At 39.9% G+C, this 23,315-nt stretch overlaps 1 protein-coding gene across 1 annotated transcript in view; it reads left to right on the top strand.

Moving 5' to 3' along the window:
- DNAJC21 (DnaJ heat shock protein family (Hsp40) member C21) overlaps positions 1 to 23,315 on the top strand; it is a 26,865-nt gene extending 3,550 nt beyond the window's left edge. The window contains exons 2-12 of the mRNA NM_001192218.3: positions 4,024 to 4,117; positions 5,956 to 6,079; positions 6,400 to 6,522; positions 6,917 to 7,221; positions 8,049 to 8,200; positions 10,355 to 10,442; positions 12,988 to 13,146; positions 13,550 to 13,592; positions 19,277 to 19,449; positions 22,260 to 22,335; positions 22,826 to 23,315. Of these exons, the coding sequence (NP_001179147.1) occupies positions 4,024 to 4,117; positions 5,956 to 6,079; positions 6,400 to 6,522; positions 6,917 to 7,221; positions 8,049 to 8,200; positions 10,355 to 10,442; positions 12,988 to 13,146; positions 13,550 to 13,592; positions 19,277 to 19,449; positions 22,260 to 22,335; positions 22,826 to 22,993 (1,505 nt within the window). The 3' untranslated portion in view covers positions 22,994 to 23,315. The remainder of the gene's footprint in view (positions 1 to 4,023; positions 4,118 to 5,955; positions 6,080 to 6,399; positions 6,523 to 6,916; positions 7,222 to 8,048; positions 8,201 to 10,354; positions 10,443 to 12,987; positions 13,147 to 13,549; positions 13,593 to 19,276; positions 19,450 to 22,259; positions 22,336 to 22,825) is intronic.

Raw genomic sequence — 23,315 nt, 5'->3', positions numbered from 1 at the left:
GGGAGAAAGTAGAGGAGGGCATGAATTTATCTAGAGAAAAACACAAAGAATTGTATAAGAGTGCCTTTTAAACTTCTGTGGCTGGATTTGAAATACCTATGGCATTTGCCTAATATTAGTAATTAAGGTAGACTTCCCATTTTTTAATGATCGCTATTTAACTTTATAGTCATCTTTTAGATCTCAGTTCAACCTCCTAGTCAACCAGTCACAGGTATATTTAAGTGAAATAAAAAGCCATGTGACAGACTGAAAACGTTATTTAAAAAAGAAGATTCAGAAAGCGAAAGATCTTGCTTTCAGATGGTACATTGATGGGTTTTCTCGTTTTAAAAGCTTTAGCTGTCACCAGACTTCTTTGAGGGAGGCAAGAAGGGAGTGGGAAGAAAAAGGACAACAAAGTACAGTACAGATTAAAAGGTGAAGAAGGACCACCCACCTCCCACCCCTAAACAGTCACCTTTTCTGTCTCATGTCAGGAGACTTAGTTGGCGGCTTTTTCTGCCATTCTGCTTTAATGTGAACTATGCTTCTTTGTTTATCAGACCATCATTACTAATGATTTGATGAAGACATAGAAATCATGAGCTGGACTGCACCCTTGTGTGGATATCAGGATTGTGTTCAGCTGCAAATGATAGGAAGCCAGCAGTCGTGTTCAAAAAGTCGTTTTGTTTTTCGCATGTAGCAAGAAATCCAGAGGTGGCCCATTTTGGTGATTCTGGCTGCTTGATGACGCCATCGAAGACCTGTTCCATCATCCTGAACATAAGACTTGAGTCTTTGTGTCAAGTGTAAGCAATTAAGACGTTCACTGCTTTCATTTGGAGGTGCAGAGAGAGGCAGGTGAGCCCCAGGGCAGCAGGTCTCCCGAGAGGTCCTTGGACTCTGCTCAGCAGCTGTCAGATGGGGCCTCACTCACCATCCCAGATGGCAGAAGGGGTCCCAGATGGCAGCATGGAGGAGGAAAGGATAAAGCAGGAATAGGGTGTGTGCTGGTTGTCTTTCCAGGAAGAGTCTAAAAAGCTGCCATAGAACACTTTCATAGATTTTATTGACTTAGTCACATGGTCAGTCCAGGCTTCAAGGGAGACTAGAAATGGCGTCTTTTTTGGGGGATCAGTTTCCCCCATAAAATCAGCATTCATTTGTTCCTGAAAGAGGGGATGAACCTGCAATCTCTGCCTCAGTTGTCATAATCTGCCAGTAGGCAGTATACCCAGGCTTTGGGCAGGATGCAAAGGGTGAGTTAGAGCGTAAGTTGAGTGCCACCCAGGCCCACCCCTTTCATTAAGAAGAACAGTGCGTCTCCTGGGAAGCTTCACTTAGTTATTGATCGATTTGTGTTTGTATCTGATGGGCTGAAAGTGGGTAACCTGATAATCCCAACTTCAAAAAAGTCTGAGGAGGTAAGGTTTTTAAGTGTGTATATTACTGCTGTGATCAACGTCATAGTTCTGTTAGGAATAAGGGGAAAGTGGTATTGAGTAGGCAACTAGTAGTAGTTGTCACAGAGTAGTAATAAAAATCTAAAGTAATGAAAACAGGATACTGGGTGTCCTGTGTTTAGATCCAGATGGCAACAAGACCACAACAAGATGGAAGTTGATAGTACTCATTGGAAGTAATAGAAAACCTAGCCATAGTGGTTTAAGTAAGTTAAGAACTTATTTTTCTCACCACAAGAAGGCTTGGAGGTACACGCTTGCTGGCATTGTTTGAGTGGCTGAGTAATGTCATTGTGAATCTCTTGACTTTTCCTTCATGGTTTCAAGACGGCTGCTGAAGCTCCAGCACTCATGTCCGTGTATAAGACAAGGAGAAAGGAAAGAAAATATAGTGTTTTCACCTCACTGGTCAGAACTGTGTCACATGGCCCTCTCTAAGCAGCAAGGGAGGCTGGATAAGCCAAAATGCTTGCTTAATTTTTAGCTCATCCAGCCTGCACAGTAAAGGCTGTAAGAGAAAAGAGAGGGAGAAGTTTTGGATCAGCTGACCTTTAGTATCTGCCACAGAGTGGATTGAGTACTCTATTTGAGGTTAAAAAACTATTACAGTTATCAGTTTGCTTGTCAGTAATTAATATGAAAAATACTTAAAAGTTTGTCAGGTATAAATTCAGCATGACATAATGTGATATTGTTGCTAAAAACTAATATAATTAGCTATAGTGATTAAAAGTCGAATGTTAAGGAATTAATGGTAGCTCCTTGATCATTACTGTCTTTGACTGCATTTGAAGTGTAGGACACAGCTAAGCAACACACACGCACCTGGGCCTCCCAGGAAGTGCAGTGGTAGGGAGCCTGCCTGCCAGTGCAAGAGACACAGGTTTGATCCCTGGGTTGGGAAGGTCCCCTGGAGAAGTAGATGGCAACCCACTCCAGTGTTCTTGACTAGAAAATTCCATGGACTGCAGAACCTGGTGGGCTACAGTCCATGGGGTTGCAAAAAGTCAGACACGACTTAGTGACTAAACAACAACAGTTCCTTCCTCATGATTAAATTCAGGTTAAACATTTCTAGCAGGAATGTTACAGAGATAATGCTGAATGACTGAGCATGCACACATAGAGTAGAGTATATTATGGTGCACATAAGAAGTAGGAGATTAGTCCAGAGAAGAGGTAGGCTGGAAGATGACCCATGAGCTGCTCTAAGGAAGGGGAGTTAGACCTGTGATGGAGTTTTTTTATTTCTGTTTTTTACTTTTTGTTAATTTCAAAGGAGCATGGTTCTAAAAGCTTTTTGTGTTCAAGCACCTAAACAAAAAGAACTGAGGCAAAGTACTGCGCTTGAGAAAGTGTTGTCAGTATCAGTTGTTGAGCAGAAGGCTGCTTGAAGGACGTGGGACTGTGTGGTGGTATCTAAAAAGAGGAGGTCAGATACACTTGAGAGCCTTGTTTTAAGACTATTTCTGTTATTTTTTTAAAGAAGTATATGTTGCGTTGTAGCCTAAAGAATGTTGATGTACTCCATAGTAGACTCAAGATACTGATATTTTGCTTTTTGAGTGCTTATATTTAATCACTATAGCTAATTATCGCTGTGTAACACATTACCAAAAACTTAAACAGCAAATATATTCAGGATGTGGACTCACACCGTTTTCTGGGGATCAGAATCAGAATGGTGTACCTGGGTGGTTTGACTCAAGGTTTCTCAGAAGGTTGAATCATCACTGGGAAAACTCAGGTTCAAGCTCGCCCCCAGAGTAATGGCAGGCCTCAGTTCCTGTTGGCGGTGGGCCAGAGGCCTCCACTCTTTACCTCATGGTCTTCTCAGAGGCCACCAGAGTGTCCTCACACTATGGCAGCTGGCCACTCCCAGAGATCCAAGAGAGGGCAAGCACCCAAGATGGAGACTGCAGTCTTTCATAATCCAGTATTGCAAGTAATGTCCTGTCCTGTCATCACTTCTGTCCCCGGGTTTCAGTCACACAGACCGACCCTGTTGACGGGAGAGAGGATTACACAGGGTGTGAATGCCAGGAAGGTGGGGGTCCATGGGGGCCATCTTGGAATCTGGCTACCACCCTGAGGCAAAGATGCTTTCTGAATTCCATGGTTAAAGAGGCAAACTAAGAGAAAGGTAATTAGTATAAATTTTTTAAGCTTTATGAGATTTATTTTGGTGTATGTTGATAAGAAGGAAAACCTTAAAGATGATGGTAAAGACACACTAAATGTAATCTAGCACGAAACAGTAACAGTCTTTCTATATCTGATGTATTTTGCTCCTTCTAAAAATAAAATGTGTACTACTTAGGGTTTTCTGTTTGTGGATATCCAGATTGAGTGCTAAGTGACATGCTGAGATTTAGAGAAAAGCATGAAATTTCTACTCTAGTTGACACTTACAACTGATCTTGATTATCAGCTGTCAGCCACTTCTCTGCTTTTTCCTAGTTGTTCTTCTTCGTTTTGTACACATCCATTTATGGCATTCCTGATGGAAGCAGTCCTTTTTAGAGTCTGTCCTCTACTTTTCTGATGAGTGAATTTCTGTCCTTTATTTTAACAGATAAAAATCTGGATAATGCCGCAGAAGCAGCTGAACAATTTAAACTGATCCAAGCGGCATATGATGTGTTGAGTGACCCTCAGGAGAGAGCATGGTGAGTATCGTGCTGTCCCTCCTGGAGTATCTGGTTGGGAGGAATGGTCAATAGAGGGCTTTTTAGAAATGTAATACATCAAACGGTTCGGGGTGTGTTCTGAAGCCCAGTCATCTATTCATTATGTAAAATGCAGTGTTTGGGTAGGAAGGAACCTGAGAGATGATTACTTCAACTCTGATCTCGTAGGCGAAATTTGACAGTAGTAGAAATAGTTTTAATTTTCATACTTATGAAGCTCCTTCTCATTTAATAAGGTCTCTTTGATGTCTGACAAATTAACTGATGTCAGTATTCTTGCCTGGAGAATCCCAGGGACGGGGGAGCCTGGTGGGCTGCCGTCTATGGGGTCGCACAGAGTCGGACACGACTGAAGCGACTTAGCAGCAGCAGCAGCAGAAAAGGAAGAATGTTGACTTATCCTTAAAAAATAGCAAAATTCTGTAAATTATCCTTCGATTAAAAAATGAATAAAAAAACAGATACAGTGTTTTTGTCAAAAATTGTAATATTTTTTCCAAGAACTTCTTTATATGCAGGAGTTAAGCATCTACATCTGTGACAGACTCTTTAATGATAACCTGATCACTTAATGCCATTTCTAGACATAAATTTCTACTTTTGAAATCCTTTTGAAGGTTTCCAGATTCTCAGTGAACTTTTTGCTGTGAAACAATAGGTTTTATACTCTGACATAACCATGCAAGATGCTGCTGGTACAGAGAGCAGATGGGTGTTCAGTTCACCTGTGCAAGTTTAAGGGAGAAAGGCTATAAAGAAAATTCTTATTAAATTACCTTTTCTATAAAAACTAGAGAATACTAAATTTTTCTCCTCCTGAGGAATTTGAAAATGTGGCCTTAGACATGCTTTTGCTTTCCTTTGGAAACTTTGAGATTCTTTCCTGCCTTCCATTTGCTCTAGCTCTTGCCTAGATCTTAGGTGATATTCCTGTCCCAAGGAGTCCCTTGTCCTTTGGTTTAAAGCTCCTACCTGTCAATTCTCCTGTGAATTGAAATCAGTTCGGCACAGTGGCAAGGAGTGTGGTCCTTCTGGTGCTGGACTCATGGTTTTGAATTCTAGCTCTTCTGCTTATTGGCTTTATGATTGTGGACAACATTATTTAATATTGCTGAGCTTCAATTTCTTGTTGTATCAAACAAGGATAATAACTAACTTTATGGAGTGAGGGTCAGTTGTATGTGTGTGAAGCTCTTAGATGATTTACATAAACACTGGGAGAGTGTTATTCACGTCCATGTTGGCAAATTCCCAGATCCCAAAAGTGTTTTTAGTCTGTGGACCAGATGATGTCCACTACTGTATTACGTAGGTTTCTTTCTGGTGAAAGTGCTGCTACCTTTCTGGGAGAGTAGAAATTCCCTGGCTTATTAAACTCCTCTCTTCATGTTGGCTAGTTTCATATATGGCTAGGATCATATAATGACTATAATGGACTTGGAATTGCAGTCGAAGTTTTAATCAGCAGTTCTGTGAAAGATTCTTGCAGAACCATGGATTATAGCCCACCAGGCTCCTCTGTCTGTGGGATTATTCCAACAAGAATACTGGAGTGGGTTGCCATTTCCTTCTCCAGGGGATCTTCCCAGCCTAGGGATCGAACCTGTGTCTCCTGTATTGACATGCAGATATTTTACCACTGAACCACCTGGGAAGCTATTAAGCCTTTACCTGTTGCTATTTTTCTTCATGGTTTTGGTTGTGGGTTGGCCACATTAAAGTGTAAAGAAGTTATATTTTGACTTTGAGAGTAAGGAATCTTCTGAATTCTTATTTATTCAGCCTTCACTGTTGCTGCTAATTTTTTTTTCGCTTAGGTATGATAATCATAGAGAGGCTCTGCTTAAAGGTGGGCTTGATGGAGAATATCAAGATGACAGCTTAGATTTGCTTCACTATTTCACTGTCACCTGCTACTCTGGTTATGGTGATGATGAAAAGGTAAGAAGTGAACTCACTGATAATTTATCAAGCACTTAAGACTCTTGAATGCAAAATTCCTAAAATTATTCAAAAATAGAAAGTGACAGACTACTCATTTGAAAACTGAGAAACATGGCCTTCATATTTAACCTGTCAGCATGTAAAGACCTTCAGTTGAAACCTAAATGTATTTGCAGTGACAGAGTTTGGGCCTGTAAATTTTTTTAACAGTTTAAAATTTTTTTTAATTAAAAATTTTCATGTTGCATTTAAAAATCTTATCCTATGAGTAGACTACGAAAGTGTTAAGAATTTGTGTTTCTGTTACTGTTTTTTAGGGCTTTTATACGGTGTACCGTAATGTTTTTGAAATGATTGCAAAGGAAGAACTAGAATCTGCTTTAGAAGAGGACATGGAAGATTTCCCAACTTTTGGAGACTCCCAGAGTGACTATGATACGGTAAAAGGAAAACTTACTACCATTTGTAATTAGCATTTATCAGTGTGTCTTTTCCCCTATTTCTTAATTTTTTTTAAAAAGGTTCTAGTTCTCCGTCTTGTACTGTGACTCTCTTGTCTTTTGTTTTTCCTGATCCCCTCCCCTCTTTACTTTTTCCTATTGATCATGGTCCCATTCCATTAATTTCCTCATCAAATTAATTCTGAAGAGTTACTGTGTAAAGCCATCAAAGGACTGTCTTCTCTATTGATTAATAGTAATGTTTTATATATATATATATATATATGTATATAAAGAAAAGAGGTTAGATGTTTTGCAGCATCAATGTTTACTGCCTTACTGGAAAAAAAGCCCAAATAAGAAATGAGCGTTCCGCCTATTTCTTTGTCACTAGGTGGTCCACCCTTTCTACGCTTACTGGCAGAGTTTCTGCACTCAGAAGAACTTTGCTTGGAAAGAAGAATATGATACACGGCAGGCTTCAAACCGCTGGGAGAAACGAGCCATGGAAAAAGAAAACAAAAAGATTCGAGACAAAGCGAGGAAAGAGAAGAATGAGCTTGTCCGTCAGCTGGTCGCTTTCATCCGTAAAAGGGATAGAAGAGTGCAGGCTCATCGAAAACTCGTGGAAGAGCAAAATGCAGAGAAGGCGAGGAAAGCTGAGGCGATGAGGCGGCAGCAGAAGCTCAAACAGGCCAAGTATGTGGGCTGGGCTGGAGCCTGTCTAGACGTAGGTGCCGGTCCCCGGAAACGTCATGGATACCTGATCTGGCGCTTTCATGGGGTTTAATCCTCACCCTGGCTTCAGCCTTTCTTTTATGTCCTGGCACTGGGATGATGTCTTTTCATCAGCTATGAGAAAGTTTTTCCTTCAGGTTGGGTGTTTTCCTTCAGAGGCCCATTTACACTTGAGATCCTTTACAGGCTCTTATAACATTTAATAATAACTGATATTAATTGAATTCTCTTTCTGTACAAGGCCACATCCTAAGTGCTTTTCTTGCAGCAGTGCTGTGATATAAGTTCTAGTTTCTGTCCTCTTTCTTTTGAGGAAATGAGACAGGCCCAAGATCATGTAGCTAATAAATTGCAGAGGTGGGAATTGGAGCCTGAAGTCAGTCCAGGGCTCTGCTTTTAAGCCCCATTTTTTAAGCCTTTAAACTTCTGTTGTTTTGAGTTACTATAAAAGCATTGTGTTCAGAGCTTTATAACATTCTTTAATAAAACTATTCACTTCTTGAAAGTTCTACCCACCTCATGTTTGGGAAAGTGCCACTTACACTGACACTTAGGATTTAAAACCACCTGAAGACTTTTAGTAAGTTGCTAAGAGTTAGATGTTTCAAAACCTGTTATCTACTGGAGCGATGAGAGTCAACCACAGAACCGCTAACAGATTGAAGTGACTTGGCCCGTTTCAGCCAAGCACAGGTTTTAAGTGTGTAGGCATGGACAATTGGGGAGGATGGGTTTTAAGCCCCAGAAGTAAATGAAACCAATGCAGAGACCATGCCATGTGTATCCAGGCTGGCAGAGCAGTACAGAGAGCAGAGCTGGATGGCGGTAGCTGACTTGGAGAAGGAGCTCAGGGAGATGGAGGCGCAGTATGAAAAGCAGTTTGGAGATGGATCAGGTGAAGACGAAGCGGAAGACCAGGAGCTCAGAGATGGACAGGATGGTAACTTCCTCCATTCGTTAAAGACTATAGGAAATGTTTTTATTATGCGCTCAGCACGCTCACAAGCACCTGCACAGGGTTCCGGTGTGACACAGCAAGGGACGGGGGGTGGGTGGAAACCCAGAGAGCACCTGGGCTCCAGCCGATGGTTGCCAGCTTCATGCTTGTGTTAAGAAAGAGGCTGGAAATTGGATTTTTATGTGCCATCTCCCAGTTTTTAAATATGGCAGATAATTGAAAAACAATTTGGCATGGCCAAATGATGGTAGTCTATGGAAGTACACAGTATAATTGCGATAATTTCATTCACAATTTTCTGACCATGTTTTAAACTACTTGTCTGCATAAATATAATGATAAGTGGGCATATTATCAGGTGTAACTGGTTATTTTCTAAAAAGGCAATTAAGCAGTAGGTCAAATTTTAATAGTAAGTCTTTCCGGAAAAGCTGGTGTTGTGCAGAAGTCTGTCCAGTATATATAAATTGTCTCATTTCTGACCTGTTGAGGGGCTCCTGTTTTGTGCTGCAATGTGTCTTTTCTCTGCCTCTGTCATTAGAGCACAGGCATGTGACTACCGTAAAAGAAGAGGAGTGGGCATTGTTGAGAATAGTAATCAATATACCTGACTTTCCCCACTGTCTCTGGCTATTCCATGATAAAAAATTAAATGATCGAAACATAGTTTAATTAATTTTACCTTATTTACAAGTGTCGCTTTTCATTGAGTAATAGCTCATGGTAAAATGATACTTTTGTTTACTGCAAATGATTAGGAAATGGAACGTTTTCTTAATAAATTAGAAGTAGTGTGTGTAAAAGTGCTTTGAGAGCTATAAAGCACCATATAAATGTAAGGTGACGTGATTACATGGAGCTTTACAATCTATAAGGTGCTTTCACACACACAATCTTGCTTTGTCCTCCCACGGTACCCCTTAAATGTAGGTTTTGCTCATGTAATTATCTCTGTTTTACTGATGAAGAAACTAGGACTCTGAGAAGCTCTGGTATGTGTCTGAGAACATATGAAAACATTCTTAGGTGCAGATTATGTCTTCAAATTCAGTATTCTTTATTCACTATTTGAATAAGCTATTTGAAAGCGTACACGTAATTAGAAAGTATCTTATGCTAAAATTGGTGGTATTTTGATTATTTCAGAATGTCCTTCAGAATCATACTACCATTACTTATGAAAAAAACAAAAGGTAGAATATAGGAGAGATATCTTGGGATCTTGATCCCATAATAAATCTGAAACAGCAATCAGTTTACTTGTTTATTTCTTCTAAAGATAGAATGTGAGATTGTGCAAAGACTTTCAGCAGAGCTTAGATTTTGTAAAGCATCAGTACTGATAGTAATTATTCCATTATAATAAAGCTTCAAGCTTATAAAATCTGTGAAGACAGTGTTGGAGTTTACATATAATATACTGTTTTATGAACTGTCTTTCTCATAAGGAATATCATGAGCTATTTAAGCTGACTTAAGCGTTTAAAAGTAGATTACAGTTATAGGTACTATACTGTATTTCCATTTGTATGGGCTTCCTTGGTGGCTCAGATGGTAAAGAATCTGCCTGCAATGCAGGAGATGCAGGTTCGATCCCTGGGTCAGTAAGATCCCCTGGAGAAGGGAAAAGCTACCCACTCTGGTATTCTTGCCTGGAGAATTTCATGGACAGAGGAACCTGGTGGGTACAGTCCATGGGATCATAAAGAGTAGGACATGACTGAGCGAATAACTTTTTCACTTTTACATTTGTATCAGACACGACTGAGTGACTGAACTGAACTTGTTGAAAAAACTGCTTTGTGGTAGAAATATGAAAGTGACATTTGATTTTCTGAGCTTAACACACATCTCGGACTCTGACAATTTTTTGAATCATCTTCTGAGTAGACTTATAAAAAGAACTTGAAAGATAAAGTGATTTATTTCAACGCCTTCCCCTGTAATTCAGTGCTGCTTTTAAAAGGCCAACTCAAATCCTGGTAACATGTTTTTTTCTTGGTGAAGAAGTAACAAATTTTAGTTTCTAATTTGTGTGCAATTTTAGATCCTTACCAAAGAGATGTACCTTGCTAACGTGTTTTAGATTTAGGTTCTAATCAAACAGGATTCTCACTGTAGGCTTCCCTCTGATAGGTAAAGACAGTGACGAGGCCGAGGACGCAGAACTTTATGATGGCCTTTACTGCCCCGCATGTGATAAGTCTTTCAAGACCGAAAAGGCGTAAGTTTACTATCTCTGCACTCACCTCTTCTTTTGAGGTGAGGTGTAACACTTTGAAAGTCCTTAAAGAAAATGCTCAGAGCAGTTGTTCGCTCTCCCTCACCTTTCATCTTGGAGGAATATCTTCCCAGTGGAGAAGAGGGAACCATCTGCACCAGCAGTTAAGCCTGGTGTACTGATTCTCGTTCATGCCGTGTTCCTCTTTAAACGCATATGCTGTCTCTAGAAAGAAATGTTGCTTATTTTGGTGAAGAAGGCAGAGTCACAGAGGCAAGGGGGCGCTGAGCTGAGGCTGGTCCCCTCTCTCCACTGATGTGCACACTCACGTCCGGCCGTCACACTACACTGCCTTGCAGGCCATGGCCCCCAACCCAAGACCTTTAGATCTGTCCTGCCTGTAGTGTATTTGCTGAAGTGGCAGGACTTTGTCATTGGGGAACAATGATGAAGGGAGAAGTATTAAAAAGGATACTGTCCTAACGCAGGAGGTACAGGGGCAAACGTGGGAGAAGACGAGAGGAGAACTAGCAAGGGAAAAAGGAGCAGAACGTGTGCACTACAGAAGGCGGAGGTCAACAGTGGAAATGGGGCTGTGGGAGTCCCAAGTGGTACCACCATGTAACGCCAGGGAAAAGCGGTAGTGTCAAGAGGAGCGGTGGGAGGCAGACAAGTTAGAACCAAACAAGGAAACAAAAGCCACAAGGAAGGAGGTTTGAAAAATTATTTTTATTTGGAAACTGAATGTCAAACTGGCAAGTTGCATATATAGAGTGCCCAGTTCACCTTTTGCTCACATTTCACCCCGTTTGCATCTGCTTATTCTCTTTCCACACACAGACAAGATTTTTACTGGAATAATCCGAGAGCAAGTTATGTGCGTAAGGCTCCTTTACCTCTAAATACTTCAGTATATATTCCTTAAGAATCAGGACATTCTTTCACATAATCACAGCTGTCAGCTTCAGGAAATTTAGAACGCTGATGCAGTACTTTTCATTTACTACCCATATTTCACTTCTGTCAGCTGATTTCTTTGTTAACGTCCTTTGTAGCATTTTCCCAGCTTCAATATAGGATCTAGTGTAGGATCACGTATTATTGCATTTATTTATTTGGTCTCATTTAATCTGGACCAGTTCCCTTGTCTGTGCCATTGATGGTTTGGAAGAGTACTGACCTTCCAAATGTCTTTTTAAGCAGAGCATTTCTCACTTGGGGTTTGTCCACTTCCTCATGATTAGATTCAGGTTGCTCAGTCCTAGCTAGAGTGCTGTGCACACCTGTGTTGCTCCCAGGGTTTCTGTCTAGAAGCACAGACGGCTGCCCGCCTCATGGCTGGTGACCATTTTGATTATCCAGTCAGGGTGCTGTCTTATTTTTCCACTGTATAGTTAGTGTTTTTTCCCTTGCAGTGTTTTCCCTTGTAGCATGTTTAATATGTGGGGAGACACTTTAAATCCCTGCAAATAATCTTTCTCTTGATCAAAATTTTCTTCCTAGATTTGGCATCTATTGATGGTTTCAGCTTGTGCCTGTCTTCACTAGAATCGTCTCAAAATGAGGCTTTTCCGGTGCCAGTGCTCCTGCATCATAAGTCATCGTTTGACCTGCTGTACATGAGAGCACTGATCTGCATGTCTGTTGTCAGAATGAATTTAGAAAGTTTGTTTCAGTATGTTAAATTCATCATTGCCCTTTTCATGCTCAGAATTTCCCAGGTGTGTTCAGTGACAGTTCCGTCAACATGACTCCTTGTCCTTTGACGTGTCTGAGTCATATTATTGAACACTTAATTTCCGGCACAGAATGTTCCAGTTTCTCCTGAAAACCTCGTTCTTAAAGAGAATTTTAGTGGGAATGAAAAGTAGGCAATCCCCACTACAAAATCCAGCTCTGAACAGGATGCGATCCAGTCCTTTAGGGTTGTCAGTTTTATTGTGTTAAGTGTTATTTAGCTGCCCGTGGGAGCACTGAGATAGACATCGCTTACATAGTTTCATACAGAATGATGGAGATGCATCTGAACTTATATTTAGGGTAGTGGGAGACAGAAGAGAGACCCTTCTTGAAAAAAGCAAAAGGACATAAACTACTCTTATACTTCAAGGCCTCACATCACCATTTCTGAGATCCAAGGGGGCTCCCTTTAAATGTTAGAATCTTGCTTTGTGGTTTTCCATTTAGCCATGCTTAAGTGATTAAGAGAAAACAGTGATGAAGGTTTGAATTCTTAGAATGGGAAAAGAAAAATATAGAGAATTTGACCTAAAAAAAAAAAAGATAGGAAGAAACTATGTAGATAAGAGTACAAAGGGAAGGGAGGGAGAATGCTGGAACACAGGGCAAAAGAACAGTCATGGGCTTCCAGTGTACTTAAATGCCTAAGAAATCCCCAAAGGGTTCTGTCTCATAGTATCACTGATGATTTGCTTATTAGTTAATGGGAAAAAAGTAGATTTCAGCTTGGTTGTATTCATCCAGCGACACAGTTGGGCATCTGTGAATTAATCTCCTTGCAGTCACTCATTTCAACTTGTCCTTTCAGTATGAGGAATCATGAAAAATCAAAGAAGCATCGGGAAATGGTTGCCTTGTTAAAACAACAGTTGGAGGAGGAGGAAGCAAATTTTTCAGGACCTCAAACTGACGAAAACAGTCTGAATGCCAATTCAGAGGAAGAGATGGAGGATGCGCCAAAACAAAAGTACTTCTAAAAATGTCACTAGACCTACTTAGCCCATTTAGAGATTGCATTTAAATGCTGTTTTATTGCAGAGAAATTATTCTGTTATGCTAATACTGTCTGTGTTTCTTCTAGTTAAGAGAACTTTCAAGTATTGAAATGGATAAAGACATGATGTCAGATATAATTTTTACAGACTGTATTATGACTATTAATAGCAGTTTTATAACTGGCTGATATGCTAATTACTATCAATTGAACTACTATTATATTTTTCTAAAATGATAATCTGGGTATTTTTCTTTTAATGCTTTCTGATACTCATCATTTTTTAATATGTTAGTCTTTGTATCACTAGTATTTTGGTATTTTTTTCTTTTTACTTAGTCACATATTTGACATTTTGATCTATGTTTGTTCTTAGGCTTTCTAGAAAACAGAAGAAAAAGAAACAGAAACCAGCACAGGTATGTTGAAAAAGTTTTATTAACATTCAATATCAAATGTAAATTGAAGTGCTCTTGTTTATTCAGTGTAAGCTGTATTAAGGAGAGGAACTTTCACACCCTAATTTCATATTGATTGTAAAACAGATTAAAAGGAGCTGAAAATATTTTGGTTTTTCAGTGCTTTGCCCCATTATATGGGCTTCCCTGGGAGCTCAGCTGATAGAGAATCCGCCTGCAACGCAGGGCCTTATATGTGTGGTCAGTTCACCTAGTTACTGTTGTCTGTGTTTAAAAAATTTGCATGTGGCATTCTCATAATACGGGTTAACTGAGGGATCACATTACAAACATCTAGACACACGTGACGGTAAGATTTTTAAATCAAGGTAGCCATTCACCTCATAAATATATTAAAATGAAAGGATTGATCATTTGTATATCCAAGTTTATTGCGCCAACAATGTAAATGAGATTATGGAAAGGGAAAATTTGCTTTCCTACTTCTGGGCATGTATCTGGAGAAAACTCTAATTTGAAGAGATCTATGCACCTCAGTGTTTATAGAAGCACTGTTTATAGTAGCCAAGACATGGAAGCAAGTGTCCTTCAATAGATGAATGGATAAATAGGGTGTGGTGCATATACACAATGGAGGAGTATTCAGCTATTTAGAAAGAATGAAATAATGCCATTTGCAACAATGTGAATGGACCTAGAGATTAAGTGAAGTAAGTCAGAGAAAGATAAATATCATAAAGTATCACCTATATGTGGAATCGAAAAAATTATACAAATGAACTAAACAAAAACAGACTCATAGACATAGAAACCAAACTTATAGTTCAGTTCAGTTCAGTTCAGTCGCTCAGTCATGTCCGACTCTTTGCGACCCCATGAATCACAGCACGCCAGGCCTCCCTGTCCATCACCAACTCCCGGAGTTCACTCAGACTCATGTCCATCGAGTCAGTGATGCCATCCAGCCATCTCATCCTCTGTCGTCCCCTTCTCCTCCTGCCCCTAATCCCTCCCAGCATCAGAGTCTTTTCCAATGAGTCAACTCTTTGCATGAGGTGGCCAAAGTACTGAAGTTTCAGCTTTAGCATCATTCCCTCCAAAGAAATCCCAGGGCTGATCTCCTTCAGAATGGACTGGTTGGATCTCCTTGCAGTCCAAGGGACTCTCAAGAGTCTTCTCTAACACCACACTTCAAAACCATCAATTTTTCAGTGCTCAGCCTTCTTCACAGTTCAACTCTCACATCCATACATGACCACAGGAAAAACCATAGCCTTGACTAGACAGACCTTTGTTGGCAAAGTAACGTCTCTGCTTTTGAATATACTATCTAGGTTGGTCATAACTTTCCTTCCAAGGAGTAAGTGTCTTTTAATTTCATGGCTGCAGTCACCATCTGCAGTGATTTTGGAGCCCAAAAAAATAAAGTCTGACACGGTTTCCACTGTTTGCCCATCTATTTCCCATGAAGTGGTGGGACTGGATGCCATGATCTTCGTTTTCTGAATGTTGAGCTTTAAGCCAACTTTTTCACTCTCCACTTTCACTTTCATCAAGAGGCTTTTGCGTTCCTCTTCACTTTCTGCCATAAGGATGGTGTCATCTGCATATCTGAGGTTATTGATAATTCTCCTGGCAATCTTGATTCCAGCTTGTGTTTGCCAATGGGATTAGTGGTAGGGGGAGGCAAATTAGTTGTTTGGGAGTAACATATATACTCTACTGTTTATAAAATAGTTAAATAACAAGGACCTATTATATAGCACAGGAAACTATATTCAATATCTTATAATAACACATACTGGAAAAGAATTGGAAAAATATATATGTAACCGAATCACTTTACTGAAAACCTGAAACCAATACAACATTGGGAATTAACTATAATTTTTTAAAAGTGATTAAAAATGGAGTATTTGCTTAGAAACTTGTAGTGATTGTGATTCTTGAAAAAAATGTTACTCAATAAGTCAATAAGTCATTTAAATATTTCACCTTGGGGGTTCATATTGAATTTCTATCTTAAGAATCATTATTAACTAAAAATATGTTGTAACACAACATACTGTGTTACACATACATGTTGTTAATATATGTAACACAATTTTTTGGATTTTTTGAACCTATAAAAACAAAATGAGCTTGTCCATTTTACTAAGGGTATTTGTTGATTCTACAGGGAATGAAATTGATTTCTGTTCTGTTTTAATGTGATCTAATTATGTTAGCTTATATTAAGTAGTAAATGTTAACTGTAGTTTTTTTAAAAAATTGGACGTGTTTTTATGAAAACTTAGGTATGCACTAATAATTTTTCATAAAAATTTAGATTTGGCTTGTCTATCCAAATGGTTTATGTTTGATAATTTTTATCTATTTTATGGGCTTCCCTGGTAGCTCAGCTGGTAAAGAATCCACCTGCAATGCAGGAAACCCTGGTTCGATTCCTTGGTCAGGAAGATCCCCTGGAGAAGGGTTATGCTACCCACTCCAGTATTAGGCTTCCCTGGTGGCTCAGTCGGTAAAAAATCCATCTGCAGTGTTGGAGACCCGGATTTGATCCCTGGGTTGGGAGGATCCCCTCCCTGGAGGAGTACATGGCAACCCACTCCATTATTCTTGCCTAGAGAATTCCCATGGACAGAGGAGCCTGGCAGACTACAGTCCATTAGGGGTAGCAAAGAGTCAGACACGACTGAGCCACTAAGCACAGCACAGGTGTTTTATATTTCAGAAATTATCATGACACATGAATTAATCACTATTAAAACTGTGACTTGGAACTTTTTGCCTCAGTTATAAAACCACACAGCAAATTGTATGTTCCTTTTATTAAATGATTCATGTCATTTTCTACCCAAGACTTGCTAGTCATTAGTTTAGAACACTTTTTTTCTTGTGTGCCGGAACCACTGGAAAAGACAGAATAGAGAGGAATTTATACCCAGTAGGTCCTAAGAGTGCAGCAGTAAGCACATATATTTGTATTCTCTTACCAAGGAAGATACTTGTTTGCTGCTGCTGCTGCTGCTGCTAAGTCACTTCAGTCGTGTCCGACTCTGTGCGACCCCATAGATGGCAGGCTCCCCCGTCGCTGGGATTCTCCAGGCAAGAACACTGGAGTGGGTTGCCATTGCCTTCTCCAATGCATGAAAGTGAAAAGTGAAAGTGAAGTCTCTCAGTCGTGTCCGACTCTTAGCGACCCCATGGACTGCAGCCTACCAGGCTCCTTTGTCCATGGGATTTTCCAGGCAAGAGTACCGGAGCGGGGTGCCATTGCCTTCTCCATACTTAAGTTTACCACCCCATTTTTCTCCTCCAAAGGTGTATGTATTCCTTGATGATACCTATGTTTTCTGATTGTATCGGGGAGAAAGCCCCAGTTCAGATCTAGTTTTCTGTAGCACTTTTCCCTGGATTTTTTCTAAGTTCTTTTTGAAGGGAAAGGTAGTGTGGAGACACATACAGGTAGATAAAGGAGCAGAAAGCAGCAGAAACTAAGAATCATGAAACTTCAGGTTGGGCGTTTTCTGTATTGTCAAAAAAATTTGCATAAGCCAATAAGGATTGTGAAAGAAAACCTCAGAAAATTGAAATTGAGTGTAAACAAATAAAACCCTCTTGCTGACAACAAGGAAGAATTAATGCAAGAAACTTTGAATGCAGCACTCCGAACACCATCCATGGGACATACTCTGAAGACAAAATTAACTGCAAAAGAAAAAAATCTTAAACTTTACTTAGATATTTTAGTGATATTGGTGTGATATTTCTGAAACTATTTTATGTGTATTATACGATAAAGCAAATAAGTAAATGTACTAATGTTGTCGGGAAACAGATTCTCTTGTAGGAGAAGGGAAATACAGGTATAGATTGAGGGAAGGAGAGAAGAACACCAGTGTACTACTGGAATTGGAGGTATGATGTTAAAAAAATAAACAAGACACAAATGCTCAGTATACGCTGAGGGCCCTGAAGCAGTGATACCCAGCGGCAGTGAGCATGTATAGTACACACATCTTCGTTTCTAAGCCCCCTTCCCCAGTAAAAGGAGTCAGGATTTGGTCCTTGGGAAAATGGCTGATTCTAGGGCCGAGACAGAAAGTACAAAGTGAGCCTGGATTATCGATGCTGGAAATAAAGGGAGTATTCAAAAATTATGGGAATAAGTCAGAAGTATCCAGAAGTCAGCTTACGGGCTTGCCAAATATGAGAAATTTTGAGTCGTCAAAAAGAATGGTGACAGATTTTACATATTGATTTTATTTAAAAAAAAAATCACGAGTCTATATTGAGCCTTAAAGAAGAGAGTTGGAGAAAGGAGGCAGATGGGAAGGCATCACTCCAAGAATATGAATTAATACAAATGCAAATGGCAGGACTATTCTGGACCCACCAGTATAATAAATGGTTCACATAAGAATCATCAATAGATGCTAGATCCTGGGGGTAAATAGTTATTAGGAAAGAAGATACTGATATACTCTGCTTATTACTTATTAAAAAAGGAAAAAGGTGCTTTATAGTAGAAAAATCCAGCAATAACCATCTTAACCAAATGATGAGACTTTAATCACTGGAAAGTGACACTTTGCTTCCTGATAAAATGTACTGAGGGCACAGCATTATGTCTGTAACATTCCTGCTAGAAATGTTTAACCTAAATTTAATCATGAGGAAGTAACTGTTGTTGAGTCACTAAGTTTTGTCTGACTCTTCTGCGACCCCGTTGACTGTAGCCCACCAGACTCCTCTGTCCATGGGATTCTTCAGGCAAGAATACTGGAGTGGGTTGCCATGCCCTCCTTCAGGGGATCTTCCCGACCCAGGGATCAAACCTGCATCTCCTGTGTTGGCAGGCAGAATCTTTGCCACTGAGGCACCAGGGAAGCCCTGCAAAAAAGGACATTACTGCAATACGTATATGGATTGTGTAACAGATAATGACAGTGTTAAGTTCTTGGGTGTGAAGAGGGAACTGGAAAGGAAGGAGAATGTTCTTAGGACAGACATGATATCTTCCTGCAGCTTGCTTTTATAGTTCTGGGGGCGGGAATCAAGGGGGGACATTTTGCAGAGAAAGGGAACAAGGGGAGAGAAGAAGGAGAAAACAAATGTGGCAAAACATTACCCGAGGCAAAAGCAAGCCAGAAGATACATTTGTCAGGTGTCTTTTCTTGTATAATGCCTGTGTGTTGCAGTTTTCTTTTTTCCAATTGTAAAATAGTTGTTCATTGCCTGATCATTTGGAAATTATGGAAGACTATCAATATCATCCCTAATTCTGCCTATGGATATTCCTTAATGTTGAATTAAGTTGTAATCAAAGGTTATATATAGTTTTCTCTCTTCTGTTTTTGCTAATGTGTTCTTTTCCCACATAATTGAATCAGTGTCTTTGGAAATGTGACTTTGAAGAGCTCCATAGTTTTCCTTCATTTGTTCAACCATTCACTTACTGAATATTTGGATTGTTTCCAATTTCCCCTAATTTAATATTTCTCTAATGGACATTCATATTCTTCTTTTCTGCCTCTCCTTTTTATACCTTGAAGATAATCCTCCTACTAGAGTATATAGGACATGACCATTGTTTATTATAGCTGTTTGGTAACATAATATAAAAAACTAGTGGTATTATAGTATTTATTTTATAATGGCATACATGTTTTCTTACCTAGAACTATGATGATAATTTCAATGAAAATGGAATTGGAGAAGGAGTAAAGATTGACCCGGAAGATACCAACCTAAATCAAAACAGTGCCAAAGAATCAGAAGATAGTCTCCAAGAAAACGTTGGGGTCACAGAGACTGTGGAACTGTGCGATGACCCCAAAACTGAGGCTAAAAGGTAAGACAGAGTCATGTGTTGTTTTCTAGTTACTTAATACTGGTAGTCAGGATGGCTTTTCATATATCAAGTAAAACACCCTTTCCCATGATGGACGCTGGGAGTTGGATGTATCTGTGACTTGTTCTTACACGTGTATGTCTACCAAGGATGATGTTGGAGGGAGATTGCTAGACGGTGTGCTCAGACGTTTCAGCAGCATGGCCCAAAGCAGAAAGGGGTTTCATGGACTGAGTTTCTGTTTTTCTCATCCTGGTGAAGTCCTTATTTTGTGCTGGGTCAATAGTCCTTGGTGAGGCTACAAGGCTACAGACAAGGCCATGCCCCACTCACCCAAGCATCACTGCCCGAACCTCCACACTCAGGCAGCCAGCCTGCGTTCGGCCCCAGCACAGGGCATCAGGGTGGATGTGCCAGCTTGGGGCCTTCGCTGTCTGGATGCCCGGGAGTCATGGTGCTGCCCACACCTCCGGGGTTGGCCAGGGAGAGGTCTCACTCAGGAGATGAGTGGTGTGGGTGCCTTGAAGACTGGAGAGTGGAAAGCTGGAAGAGGGGGTTGTAGCCACTCTGATGCTTAGTGTGTGTCCCCATCTTATACACGAGGAAACTGAGTCTGGGGTAAATGACTTGCCCCAGAACAAAAACTGGTAAGTGGAAAGGCTGGCTGACTACGTGGAGGACCCAGCTCTGCTAGTTCCGTGGTGCCCTGCTGTCCTGTAAAGATCCCTCGGGGGCTGCTTGGGCGCATGAGGGGTGGACCGAAAGCTGGGGTTCCAGGCCCCTGAGCACCTCCTTCATCTAGAGCTGAAGTATTTTTATTTATTTTCCATATAACTTCTGTGTGGGTTTCACTGGGGGAGGAAAAGGGTTACTCAGTGCTCACAGTCAGACTTTGGCAACCACTAATAAAATTCCATTTCCTCACTTAATGATGTGAGAAAAAGAATCAGAATTCAGGTGACCTCTTCCCTGCTGAGGAGTGGCGGAGCTGGGGTAGACGCCCCACCAGCCTGCGTCCCCCTGCCCAGTATCCTGATGCCCAGTGCTTTTCTGCAGGTCCCCTCTGCTGCTTCTCGGCAGTGCGTAGACACTAGCCACCTACTACGTGTGTGTGTGTCTGGAGTGCATTTTTTTTCTTCTCATGTATGTTTTATTAACATTGACATACAACATTATTTTAGTTGCAGGTATATAACAGTGATTTTGACATTTATATACATTACAAATTGATACCACAATAAGTCTACTAACTGTCTCCATACAAAATTAGTGCAATTTTCTGGAGTATATTCATATGAATACATTATATCTCCTCTAAAGTACATTTTAGAAATAAAGTCTTAGATACTAACTTCGGAGTTGTAGCTGTCTTTCATAATATGGTAAGTTCTTTGGGAATAGTATCCTAAATTTTCCCAAATTAGCCTAAATGCTAAATATTGTTGGATATATTTGTGGCCTCTCTGATGTTATTTTGTAAATTATTTTGTAAATGTTGAATCTTTTGCCTTTTATGTCATTGTGTCTTTTTCTTGATATTCTCAAAGCTGGCTGAATACTACATAGGATTGTGTTACACTCCTTATCTGCATCTAAAAAAAGGTTTTATTGTATTTATTTTTGGCTATGCTGCATCTTCATTGCTGTGCGGCCTTCTTCCTCTAGCTGCAGGGAGCGGAGGCTGCTCTCTACTTGCGGTGTGCGGGCTCCGCATTGCAGCGGCTTCTCTCACTGTGGAGCCTGGACTCCAGAGTGCTTGAGTAGTTGCGGCACGTAGACTCAGTAATTGTGGCTCCTGGGCTGTGGAACACAGCCTCAGTCAGTAGCTCCAGCTCACAGGCTTAGTTGCTTTGTGGCATGTGGAATCCTCCTGAATCAGAGATCGAACCCATGTCTCCTGCATTGGCAGGTGGATTCTTTACCACTGAGCCACCAGGGGAGCCCCATTTGTCAGCATCTTTGAATGTATAGACCACGTAACTTAATACAGACTCCTAGGTTCTGACTGAAGAACTGTATCCTTATGAAGTGCTTGACAGCATTTTAAGTCATTGGTTATAAGCCATCCCATCTGTTCTGTAAACACAGTTGCACTCAGTTTGGCTAGCACCAATGAGGGGTATGAGAGCACTGAGGAAAATGAACATTCACGTAGCAGAGTAAGTGGAGGGATGTTCTGGAGTTAAAGCAGAACAGGAGGAAACTGAATATACCGACTGGCAGTCTCTGGATTATAGAATACAGGGGAGAGAAACTCATCACATCCACAGAAAGACATCATCTTTTAATAAAATGCTTTACATGTAACAAATTTAATTATATGAAAGTGCATTGCAGTGTCTGTTTTTCTCATTTCACTTTGGAACTGGTGAAATGTTTATCATCAGCTGAATCAGGTTTAACAAGTTGTCTCTTAATGTCATAGATTATTTGTGAGCACTGCTGGTTGGCCATGAAGATGGTTTGCTTCAGTAAATGGAGTATTAAGTACTTACTTTTTTTTTTTTTTTACAAAAGTATGCTGAATAAAAGTTCAAAGATATTTTAGAGGGCTTGCTTTATCTTGTGTTTCAACTTTTAAGTAAATTCCTTATTTTTTGTATCAAATTTGGTATTTAATGTTACCTCTAAAGTTGTTTTTTAAAGTTGTTCATTTGAGATGTGAAAATTAATTCACTTGGCCATTAAAATGAATGAATTTTTCTTTAAAATGCATGTTACTCTTTTGAATCTTCTTGGGTTCTAGATGACAGTTGAAAGGGCGGTGCGTTATTATTGAATTAGTCTGAATTCTTTCATTTATTTTCCAGTGTTTCTAAACCCAAAGGAAAGAAAGCCAAAGATACTAAAAAGTCTGTCAGAGTGCCTGCTGAACCACAGACAATGGTAGGTCCAAAGAATATTGGCAGCTTTTCAGTGGACCTTGTTGTTTAAACAGTGTAATCTACATTCTTGATTCTAATCTAAGGATTTAAGTGTGTACCTGGTGAACCCTTCACCTGCTGCATGCGATGGCTCCATCAGCAGTTTTCCTTGATGAATGGAAAATTTATTCCGAATATATGTGCCACTGACGTTTTTTTCTTTATAGTAAACAGAGGCACACTGAACATATCAGATTATACCAGAACAGTTACTATTGTGTTTTCATTACTTTGAAATCCGGGGCCTTATCCTTATGGCGTGTGCTCTTGAATTCTCAGGACCCTTAGAGTTGATGGTATTGCTTAATGGAACTCAGCTTCCAAGAACAGTTGCCTCTGCTGAGTCTGTCTTGTTATTTTGCAATTGCTTGATATTTAATCTCAACATGAAAACATTGCTCTCAGATAATAACACTTGCTTTTATTTATGATTTTTTTTCCCCCCTTCTCAGAGTGATGTGCTTATCAGCTGTACAACCTGCCATAGTGAATTTCCATCCCGGAATAAACTTTTTGATCATCTAAAGGCCACTGGTCATGCAAGAGCACCTTCATCCTCAACATCTTTGAACAGTGTAACAAACAGTCGAAACAAGAAAGAGAAACGTAAAAACAGATAGAAATTCTGCCAATGCTTTTTTCTTTCAGTTGTCTCTAGCTTTTGAAACCAAAAACTGAACTGAAGTCATCTAAAGAGTTAAAATTTCAGTGATCTGCAATTTATTGCATTGTGGAAAATTATTTTTTATTCTGTAAAAACATTTTTTTTTGTTTAATATATATTTTTTAAACATGTCGTTAGTGACTGAATTCTACTTTTGCCATCTGAAATTGACTTGAATGTCCGAAAACAGGTAAATATTGTAAAGTATGCTTTCTTGACTTTTGTTGGCTCATGTGGACAGAAATGTACAGGGAGAATTAAATTATTTTAACACATAC

Source organism: Bos taurus, chromosome 20 (genome assembly GCF_002263795.3).
Source record: "Bos taurus isolate L1 Dominette 01449 registration number 42190680 breed Hereford chromosome 20, ARS-UCD2.0, whole genome shotgun sequence".
In the NCBI taxonomy this organism is placed as follows: domain Eukaryota; kingdom Metazoa; phylum Chordata; class Mammalia; order Artiodactyla; family Bovidae; genus Bos; species Bos taurus.
The sequence above is the reverse complement of the archived record's forward strand: the minus strand, read 5'-3'. Positions and strand labels throughout refer to the sequence as shown.